This window comes from Fundulus heteroclitus, chromosome 16 (assembly GCF_011125445.2).
Source record: "Fundulus heteroclitus isolate FHET01 chromosome 16, MU-UCD_Fhet_4.1, whole genome shotgun sequence".
NCBI classification, from domain to species: domain Eukaryota; kingdom Metazoa; phylum Chordata; class Actinopteri; order Cyprinodontiformes; family Fundulidae; genus Fundulus; species Fundulus heteroclitus.
In genome coordinates this window covers 27,174,966-27,186,623 of record NC_046376.1, presented here as the reverse complement: position 1 = coordinate 27,186,623, position 11,658 = coordinate 27,174,966, and the positions used below count along the sequence as shown (strand labels likewise).

General features: G+C 40.5%; 1 protein-coding gene across 1 annotated transcript; it reads right to left on the bottom strand.

Moving 5' to 3' along the window:
• Positions 1-691: 691 nt before the first annotated feature.
• On the bottom strand, positions 692-8,883 carry il2rb (interleukin 2 receptor, beta). The gene is made up of 9 exons (XM_012850384.3): positions 8,795-8,883; positions 8,537-8,672; positions 8,348-8,414; positions 7,982-8,072; positions 7,721-7,866; positions 4,263-4,428; positions 4,037-4,142; positions 3,434-3,512; positions 692-2,689 (listed from the first exon to the last, which is right to left on the bottom strand). The coding sequence occupies exons 1-9, from the start codon at positions 8,865-8,867 to the stop codon at positions 1,934-1,936; spliced, it is 1,620 nt and encodes a 539-aa protein (XP_012705838.2). The 5' UTR covers positions 8,868-8,883; the 3' UTR covers positions 692-1,933.
• Positions 8,884-11,658: the final 2,775 nt, after the last annotated feature.

Here is an 11,658-nt window from a genome sequence, read left to right as displayed (position 1 = left end):
TAAATCTCAGAATTAGATGTGTGTGAGAGAGAGTAAAAAAACGAACAATAAAACTTATGACTATCGAAATGTAAAATTTTGATTAATTTATATGTATATACCTAATACCATGTGTATCTTAGTTTAAGAGCCAAAAAAATATATCGGCATGAAAATAAGTATTTATTTACAAATTTATTTACACATTGTGTAAACATCAGGGCGTCATGATTAGTCATTTAGCCATTATAGTCCAGAGTTTAACATTTGGCACCAGGATATTTTCATTCCAATTCTCAAAAGTGCTTGAAAAATAACAAAATAGAAATATTTTTTGTACAAGCATGTATTTTATTAGTGTCATTTATTGCAAAATTGCATATTAAAATGCCCAAACAGGCTATTACACTTTCAGAAATAAAAGGATAAAACGTGCGATTAATTTGCAATTAATCTCGAGTTAACTATCGACATTATGTGATTAATCGATTCAAATTAAAATTTTTAATCATTTGACAGCCCTAATATAAATACATGTCTTGTGTCCTTCACGTTTGTTAATTAATTTTTTTGTTGTCTGTTTTTAAAGAGTATTAATATGTTTTCTGCTCGAAGCAGAGTGACTGAATGCTCTGTAACAAGACGGGCAGTATAAGAAGTTTGAGGTGAACCAGGATTTTATTTCAGGGAGGCAGTCAATGAGGGCTCAGGGTAGCAGTTGGTTGTATACATCTTTATTCAGGATAGACGTTGATAACTAATGCTAAACCATAGGAGATTAAACAATATAGCACAGTTAAAAAAATAGGAGTAGTAGCACAGATTAACTGGTGTTTTCTTCTGTTCACATCTATGCAGCTTCTAGCAGCTAATTAATTAGGTTTCACCAACTTAAAAACTTTATCATAGTATGAGAAAAGCAGTTCAGATCACCTCATCTGTATCATATATTTGAAAAAGCAGCCACAGAAGAAGTTAACGTAATACTTAGGGAGGTCCAGATAAGGATTTTTTTTTTTTACAGTTCTGAGTTCTTCATACATGAATGGCAGTACATATTTCCAGTGTGATACTTCATAAAAATAAAAGACACATTATATTTCATCAATATTACATGGTATACATTAATAATGTGATTGCGTCCCGCTTATCTTACTCACAAAAGATGCTGCAGTCTATGCATTTTTAGAAAGTTACAGGTATTTTGCTCCAACCAGAGTTTCTGTTCCAACATGAGTTAACTTGATACAGAAAACCATAATTTACAAGCAACATATCATCAAGGAAATGCATAACTTTACCTATCTTCTGCCTGTTTTCCATAAACTCACATCTTGCTCATGACGACCATGTTTGTAATGCAGAGATGTTAGCTGTAGTGCAATAGGCTAACATTAGCACGTCTGCTCTGTTTTGATAAGGCTTGCTGACATTATGGCTTGTAACTTGTGTCCATCCAGCAATAGGTAATCATAGGCGGAGAAAACTTACAGAGCAGGTCACATTACATAAACAGAATGGGAGCGGCAGCAGTCAATACAGTCTCTCTTTCACCCGAAACTTTACAGTAAATGGTAAAAAAAAAAAAAAAGAGTGATAGAAACACCTGAGTTAAAACACATAAACTTCACCTCTGCCCTGGTTTCCTTTTTCAAACAGCTCTAAGACACATGATTTTAGAAGTGTCTGTAAAAACAGTCGTTATAGGCTCTAAGGTCGCTCTACCCTCTCGCACAATTGTTTGCAAATTTTCTGTTTAAGACCGATTCTCAAGTCATTTTATCTAATTTGCTATAAAGACTTGCGGACATTAAAGTATATGACCCATTCCCTTACTTCTGTCTTTGAATTTTCTTCACAAGTTTAGCTTTTGGCTGGGATTTTTCCTTAGAAATGTTTCCCGAACTGCTCTAACTGACCAGTCAAGCTCTTAGTTTTTTTACATGGTCAGCTTTTAGATGGATTTATTGCTGAATGTCATCTGTAGCTCTTTAAGCGTCAGATAGCCATTTTTGAAGGGCTCCACGGGCATAGAGGAGGACCTGCACATGGCACCGGCGCCAAGCTGAGCAGCCAAGCCACTGCTGGTATCTGTGTCGGCCACATCCATCGGCTGGCTTTCAGAGGGCTGTGTCAAAGTGGAAGGATGAGCTGATGGAAAAGAAGGAGGGTGACAAGGAAGCTGAAGAGGAAAGAAACGAAGCGGGGAACTTTGATCTTTCAGAACCTCCTCCCCTTCTCCGCAAGTCACTCGTTGTGTCTCTTTGATTTCGTCGTCCTTCATAATGCCAAAACCGGAGTCGGGGCTCTCTGGCTCCCTCTTTAGACTCTCATATTCAGGACATGAAGTGAGAGGATCAGACGGGGAGAGGTGAGGGATGTGGATGTGGGGAAGGTTCTGGAAACTGTCATGATAGGTGAAGTAAGCCGGGTTGGGGTTGGTCCGAGCGGAGCCACCGGAGGAGCTGGACATGAAATAACCCTTGTTTGAGAAGCTGGACAGAGAGGAGGAGTTGTAGATGATGGCGTTGGTGTCTGAGCCGGTGGTGGGGTACCTGTGGAAGTGAAAAAGGGTGCTAGTGGAGGTGGACGTTAGAGAGGGGGAGTGCACACTCTCATTCCAGTCCTCACACACCACAACATGGGAGATCTGGTCGCACGAAGGGGTCACGCAGAACGACTGGGTCTCTGAAAGGGGATTGAGCCATTCCTGCAAAGACAAAGACAGGTTCATTCTTGGGAATCCCCTCTGCTTTACACAAACTGAAGTATCAGAGGTTCAGGGGAGATAAAAGCACATCTATGTGTATTGGTTGTTAAAATATAGTTCTTTGAAATATAACTTTTTTTCCTTTTTTGCTACATTTCATCCCCAAACTTCAACTCGTTTGACTCAGATTTCATGTGATTGCCACTGCATTTTGTATAATTGTTACACATTATCTTTTTGTAAATTATCAGATATAATTTGAAAATTGTTGCATTCAGTCCCATTCAGCCTCCTCTACGTCCCTTAAAGAAGCATGGTAAAACGAAAGTTACTGTTTCAAGGTTTGCCACTCAGCAAACATCTGTTCAAAAGAGACTAAAATTCAGCTTTTGCCTTCTATGTGAAGCGGCATGTGTGGGGAATAACTAACATTGCAAATCAGACCTGAACGCACCATGTTGCTGGCTTATATGAGGGGATATTTTCCTTCTGCACAGACCGTAAAGCTGGACAGCATTGATCAGAAGATAGATAAAGTTAAATATTCAACCACTTTGAGTTGGTCTTTCGCCTAAAATCCCAATAAAAGGCGTGAACACACTCGCAGGCTATTGTGAATCGACACAATACCAGCACACATTTACTTTCATTGGTTACCCAGTCTCGTTGCAAGGACAGAAGAAAAAGTGACATTGCATCGAGTGATGCACGCTATTCAAAGTGTGATGAGAACATGATATTTACTTTCAGATTCCCTTGATGGACAGAGTGGAGAGTTTCGAAGTATCCCGACGGGTTTGGCACCTGCTTCCCTTTGAGCAGCCTGAAAGTAAAGGAAGGACGCAGTTAGCTTGGGCTTGGCACATGGAAATACACAGGCTCCATCTGAATACGTCTTTTGGGTAAGGACTCTTTAGCCAAAGCGGAAGTGGGTCAGCATGCACTGTGATAAGTGCCGACTGAATAGTGCAGTCAGTAAGGAAGGAGGTAGGAAAAGGAGCTTGTATGCTTCCTCTCATAGCTCCTTTAGCATAGGAAGCTTGTGATGTCTCTTACCGGCATTAAGGGGCTATAATATATAGTAGCCCCTTAATGTAGTATATATAGTAGTAGTATATATAGTATATAAGCACAGCCCACCTGACAGAGATTAACGTAAACATCCATGTGCGTTTCCGTCGCAAAATGACATTGGAGTTAAAGGCTGTCCGAAATGGGCACAGCCGATTTCCCTCCCACTATAGAGTTCTTACTGTTCAGCCTATGAAAGGTCAAGGAACTGGAGCTAGGAGCTATAATTAAGGGTATTCAGATGGAGCCATACTTTCTGGATGATGAATTATTCACCCTCTGGTTTTGCAGATCTTGTAGTTGGCCAGCACAACTACAACGACAAGACACAAGCCGAGTGGGAGTAAGATCCATCTCACTGGGTACTGATCTGGTGACCAGTCTGAGGGGGAAAAGAATAACCTCGTCAGACGCAGGAATTATACCAATACCAAATTTTAAACCAAAGAAAGAAGCTTGCAAGTGAGGAATAAGAGAAAACATCTGTAGTGACAAAATCTACCTTTTCTATCCTCCAAATCCACCCAGGATGCTGTTGGGCTCCAGTCGCTCCAGTGGCTGTTGTATCTTTTAAGTGGCATGACCTGAACTCTGGCCTCCATGTGGCCCTTTAGTTCCCCCACAGGAAATCTCAGCTCTTGCTTATTGGTAGAAAACTTTCTGGAGTCCTGATGGAAGGAAGCGAGTTTGACAAGGTGTCAAAGTTAGGGAGCAGATCTATAAAAGCAGTCAAATGAAACCAAACACCAGACCATTTCATCTCAGGAAACATAGACTCTTTAAACATAAACCACTTTAAAATCAGCTATTGGGGGAATAAAAAAATGACATTGTTATGTAAATCTGGAAATTTCAGCTCCCAGTGTATTCATTTAAATACGTATATTCAGAATTGCCTGGAGAAGGTATGGAACAATAGATTTTGTTTTGTTACTGGTGCCATCAAAATCAGTTCCCTTTTCCCATTACATTGACCTAATATTAAATTTCAGTGAAGTCCAGGAAAATTAGTTGTTGAACTTATTAAGTGGGAAAATAAGAATCTTTTAGAACCCCCTGGAGTTTTCCCATGAGTTTGATTTTGAAGAGTAACTCAGAGATCTACATCAGCAACGCCACTGTTGGAACCACAGTCCTGTTATGGATCATGTTATTTCGTTTTTCTCACGTGCTTTTAACAGAGAAGAGCTTCTGGATCTTTGTAAAACGTAGGAGGAATGCCTCCGTAACCGCCTCACAAAAAGAGTGCAGTATTCCAGATTAAAGGAACCAGTCTCTTAGACGTTGGATCCAAGGCAGGAGCATCGCAGGGTGCTCTAAACCTTTCCACTTACCCAACATACCTCAGACTTTGAAGGCAACAAGAAATACCCAAGGGGTGACAGACGACTGCTGACTTTAGGAAACAGTGCAGGGGAGGCATAAAGCGCCGTTAGGTCTGAGGGCATTGCTTTTATCTGGAAAAAGGTGGCATATGGCCAAACAGTTGAAATGAGCTTCCTCCATATGGTGGCCAGGCTTTGCCTAAGAGATGGGGTTAGGATCTCTGTTATCATGGGGGAAGCTTGGAGTTGCTGCTCCTCTGGATCAAAGGAAGTCAGATGAGTTGCTACAGGTATGTGATCAGGCTTCGTCCTGTGCAACCCTCCAAAGATCCCCCAAAGATGTCCCCCCCCCCCCCCCCCCAACAAAAAAAATAAAAAATCAATGTAGACACAATAGACACTGTAGTAATGTTGAATAAAAGTACAACTCAAAAGATCCACATTCTAAACCACTTGTTCAAAGAGTGTAAAGGTTGTAACACAAACAGTGATTACAACCTTTACAATTTCTCCCACTTTGTGCAAAATCAGACTCTTTTTTTATCACCTTGCTAATTAAGCAAATAGCCTGGCTTGTTACGTTAACAAGCTCAAACGAGTTGTATACAGTGGCAGCAGTGACGGACAGATGAGGAGGATTGAGAAGAGCAAGGAGGAAAATAGTGGAAGACAGGAGAGAAAGACGAGAGAGAGATCACTTAGAGAGGGAATATAACAAGGACATTATACGAGATTTTTCAAAATGGTAATGTTAAATATAAGTCTAATTTATTATTTTTTACTAGCATTTTAGATTTGTTCTTGGAGATCCAGATTAAGTTTTCTTAATTGAAGTTTATAGTCAAATATTTTATTGTGTTTTGATCGGTGAAAACTAGCTACTAGATATCACATGACTTAGATGTCTGGTTTGACATATCTCTAATTTCTTTTAAAGTCAAAATTAGTTTTGATTGGTAAAAGAAAAACCTTGGTACAAAAAAATTATTTGATTAATACTCAAAAATAAATATTTGATTATCAATTTAATTTGTGAGGAAAGCAGTGGATCAGTATAGAGGAGAGTTCTTTAAAGAGCTGACTGCATGGAGGCTCAGCTTGGTGAACGTTGACCAGGAAAGTCTAAAGATTCTGCTGAAGGCAGAGAGTGGCCTAGATCAGGACCCTGAGCAGAAGAGAGCTTATCTCTGTGTGTCGTTTCCCCTCCCTCACAGCAAATATGTATTTGTGGAGGCCACAGAGGCTCTCAGGGGACTTCCAGTGGAGGTGCAGGCCTCGTTAGATCAGGTTGAGGTTCTCATCGGGATTTTATTGAGGTCTGTGTCTTCATGTGAAGCAGAGAGGAGATTCAGTAGCCTGCATCGGTTAAAGACTTAGCTGTAGGATACCATGGCTCTACAAAGACTGAACTATGTAGTGGTCTGTAGTGTCCATTTCCCTGTGAAGCTGGACATAAACATGGTCTGTTTGTCAGATCCAGCATCAATAACAGAGGAAGTACATCTGTTTTTTTTTTGTTTAGTGAGGTGGTGCTTTTTTTGTTGTTAGGTGCAAATGTTTTAGTGTGGTTGATAGAAACTGTACTGTAGTTTTTTTTACAGCCAGATGACATAAAGTATATAAACCGACGGTTAAAACATTTTATTTATAGGACTACTGTTCTATCCTCTGTCTGTAACCTCAAAGTGCTGTACATGTACAGTATAAGTTTCCATATTATGCGGGATAGTTGTCATACCTTGCTGAATTTTTGTTTGTTGACAGTAAAGTAAATATATATTTTTCTGAAGAGGAGTTTTATTTTGTTGCATTACTCTTGAAGGTTTTTCCTTTATAGTTTTGGAACTTATTTTGAGCTTCACTTTCTTCTGAAACTACTTAGATGAACTACAGCAGGATGCAAACAAATGTTAGATGTATTCATAAAGGTGGACCATTTGTTCACTGCAAAAACAGACCTAAAAATTTGTAAAATGTTCTTAAAATTTGTGTTTTTGTCCTAGATTTGAGCAGGTAAATAAGATGATCTGCCCATGGAATGAGTATTTTTACCCCTAAAATAAGATAATTAGACATCCTGCACTTGAAATAAGACGATGGAGATGAGTTCTTCCTATTTTAAGTGCAAAAATCATATTCCATTGGCAGATCATCTTATTTACCTGCTCAAATCTAGGACAGATACATTAATTTTAAGAACATTTTAATTATTTTTAGTTCCGTTTTTGCAGTGTTAAATTGCTTTAGCACTAGGTTTTGAGTTTTGTCTTAGTTCTGTCTCACTATTAGGAGATTTGACGGATAATTCAAAATAAATCTGCTGTCTTATTTCATCCTGTGTTTCCTTTCTGTTGCTCCTGATCCGTCGAATTAGTGCACAAGGGACGGAAAGCTTAGAAACAACGTCGACTCTGGCTTGTGCAAAGAAGAATATTTTGCGCTCTGTCGAACGTAAAGCAAAACCTGAACAAAAAGTCTGTGCAAAACAGCGCCTGAGCAAACATTTGTTCCTTAAGTGGACTAGGAAATGTCATATTTCTACCGCATCAATAGGGCTTCTTCTTTTCTCAATTCCTTCTATTGACATAAAGGGATTTTAATGTAAACAAGTGTATAGATGTACAAATGTGCTCACCTTCCATTGCTCTTCTCTCTGTTTGACCTGAAGCTGGAAGCTGAAGCCAGACTGGAAATACCGGGAGACAGACTCCAGACTCCATGATATCAGGGTGTAATTAGCTGTGATGTTGACCGTGGGAGCTGTTGGAGGTTGCATTTTAACTGCACACACACACACACACACACACACACATACACACACACAAATAATTGCACATGAAAATATTTGAGGCAAGACAGCAAAAGTGAGAGACCTAAGAGGCGGAAAGCAACTCACTGTGATACTCTGGCTCGTAGTTTTTCATTTCCTCGACCAGTGTGTTGTTACACGTTAAAGCGATCGGCAGAAGTTCAGAACCGTGGAATTCCTGCACAGAGACCATCAAAAGGTTGTCTATATCAAAAAGACTGTGGCCTGGTTTTCAGCAGGTAGGACCAACATTTTGTAATGTTGCAAGCATAAACTTCTGTTTGGGATTGCATTTGACAGGCCAACACAAAGTGGTGCACGACTGTGACCTGGAAGTTGGTCACTCGTTGTTTCGGTTATAAAACCCAGAGAAATAAATGCAGGTTCACGGCTGTCGTGGCATAAAACGTGGGAAATATTCAGGGGCCGTGAAAACTGTTGCAAGACACTTACTCTGTTTTCAAAGACAAAGCTGCAGCCCAGAGAAGAATTTTGGAGTCGTTTCAGTTTGCACGTTCGGCTGGAAACGAGGACAAAATATAAAATCTGAGTTTTCGCACAAAAAAGCTCCCTTTACCATAAAATGTCTTATTCATAATGTTTTGGTAGAAGCAATCACTAATAATATATGTAATGTCTTACATCATAAAGTAAGGCTTAAAATCTATGTTCCAAATTTTCTTCTTCCCAGTAATCCAGCAGTCCTCAGCAGCACCAAGCCAGGAACTGGTCCAGCTACAGCTGACATTGTTAACAAAGTCATTTGTGCAGAGGAGTCCTTAAAACAACAGACAAGGAGATTAGTATGGCGCCCTTACATGCTTGACTGGACTCCGAACAGCCACTACCAGGCTGGGCAATTAGTTTTACGGATCTTATTATTATCGTACGCATCCATACCAGGCGTGCCTTTGTGAGAGTGAGCTGGATGAACTGGAGGCAGAAAGAGCAGGATGCACAGTAGCCGCAGCATCTCCGCAGCTGGCAACATGACTGTAGAAAGGCAGAGATAGGAAACAAGATGAATACAAATGTTTCTGAAACCTGAAAGTTGAAAGTACCCACCCCCCCCCTCCCCCCACACACACCAATATTGCCACAAAACAGAGCTTTTTCAGTAAATACTGCATCAGCAGAGAGTAAAAACAGTCATCCCGAGAGCCTGACAGCGGACGAGAACTGCTGTATTGTTGAATTTAAACCGTGAATGCACGGTCCCAGTAAAGTTTGCCATTAGTGTCAAACTTTACTGATAGTGTCAATCAGTGTGGGGCTTTTATGATGCAAATGATCTGGTCCTGTTACACACTGGTATAATTGTACAACAAATCACTTTAATTAATATTAAATACAAGAATTCCTGGAGCGACTTTAAATGTATTGGGAATTTTCTCTGATGCACACATTGTTTAGATCGGGGGTCACCAACATGGTGCCCGCGGGCACCATGTAGCCCCCGAGGACTATATGTGGTGCCTGTTCTAAATAAGCCCAATCTACCAGTGAGCTGCATCTAAAACTTTATTCTAGTCTCCATTTCTCTTCCTGTTTATGCAGACTTGCATTTATATAGATTTAAAAATTACAATATCTATAACAAAGCTTGAAAAATGTGTTTATTTTACATAAACATGAGGGGAGCTCTGACTCCTTTTAGTTTAAAGGTCAGTACTGGTAGCCCATTGTATGACAAAACACAGATGAAGTAGCTCTCAGTTTCAAAAAGATTGGTGACCCCTGCTCTACATCTATACAGAAATAAAAATGAAAATATTATTGAAATCTGGATGAATGTCCCAAATCACCAACACCGCCAGTGCAGCAGCTTTCAGCATGATGCTGCCAGCACTACGCTTGACAGCTGCTACCATCTTCTTGGGTTTAAAGCTGTCACAAACGTTTCTCCAGACGTTTCTCTTTATCCATGTGGGCAAGCTACACATTTAGTCTAGCTAGTAGGCATCACTTCTGAAGCAGGTGCTTCTTTCTTGATTGGCACCCTCTTAGTCCAGGTTGATGTTCAATCCGATCCATTGTGGACGACAACAATGAAGTTCCAGCCTATTCCAGGTCATGACAGACTTCCCGAGTTGTTCCTTAACATCCTGACTAATTACTTTTGACCGGAGGTGACATTGGTGACATTACATGATCCGACTGGACTGAACGTTTCCAAAACACACGTAAAAACCGGGTTTGGAATGGACAAAGTGTCTGCAGTGGTCCTGACCTCATATGTGATGTATAAAGCTGCATCCAAATGCTGGAAAGCCACATATATAACTACCGTCACCATTCCTGACTAGAAAACTGTTCAAATGTCCAGCGGAAATAAGACAAAAAGGCCACTGGGTGTTGCTTAAAAACACAAAGTTTATCCTCAAAATGCTGAATGGACATTTATTTTACTATTAGTGGGGAGTTTTTATTTAATAGATAGATATGTATAGTGCATAAGAAAAACAGTTGATCAAATTAAAAGTCACATCACCATTTATTATGTTTAAAAATCATTGAATTCATTAAAATCATTAAAAATCAAACATTCAAAATAAATAAAAATTTTGAAAAGTCAAATATTCATATAAAACTCGTGCCGACAGCGAGTGTGTGTTCATTTCTGACCGGATGTCTTTAAACCAAGCGTTCCAGAAAGTGCTCCATTCTGACTGTAACGATATTGATATTAAAAATGACTCACTTTGTGTCATTACCGCTATATTCCATTCCATGAACATCCTGCTCATTAAGAAGACTAAATAAAAAAGTATTTTTAGCAGTGGATATTTGAGACAAACGATCCAGACACGCAGAGTAGAGTCAAACCGCCGGCATCACACAGAACTACATCATCTCAAGGCTAAACGGTATTTTATGTGCATTTATTTCGGGGTTTGTACAGAAAATATGCTCTTTTGTTCTTTTTCTTCCTACATTCTTGTTACTTTCCTGAGCAGAGTAGAAAAAAAGTTACCTCACGTGTCCTGGTAGCAGGTGGTCAGCGAGAGGACTGACATCCTTGTGTCCTCCTCCTCCGGCCTGACGCTAAGATTTCTTCTCCGTCTCTCTCTGTCTCCTCTTTCTCGCTGCTCGAGCACAAGCGACTCTTGCGTCAGCTCCCCTCCCTCCCTCTCTCCTCATTCTCACCCCCCCCGTTTTTTTTTTTTTTTTCGTCTTCTTTTAAATGCCCAGTGACATTTTCCACTTGAAACCACAGTTCGCAGGTCTTACAGGAAGCTTCAACAGCGGTGAGTGGTGGTGAAAGGGGACGGGCCGGGTGCTGGTGGAGGTGCTGCTGAGCTTTGCTGGTGGGGCTATCTTGCTCGCAGAGTGCATCCTCCTCCTCCTCCTCCTCCTCCTCCTCCTCCACCCCCCCCTCCTTCACACTTGGGGCCCCTCACAGGCTTTAAGGTTATAATAATTGTACTCAAAGCAGCAAACGCAAAGCAACACCACATCCTGTTTCAATTGGAACGTAAAACAAGGGACTCTATGCATAGAAACTCGACGTTCTGTGAAGTGGTTTGCATGAGCAAAACCCGGCTTTAAAGAGCAGATTCAAAGGCGGGGAAAGGCTAAAGCTACCAGATTTAGAATCATATGGGTGTTTGGGGGGGTGGGGTATATAAAAGTAAGATATCTTGTTCTCTCTCTGAAACACACAAAGCTGTACAGACATAAAACCGCTGCTGATATAGCCAAAACCGCCGCAGATGTACATAAACAAGTCGCGTTGCTTCTGAGAGGTAAACAGAGCTGCTGCT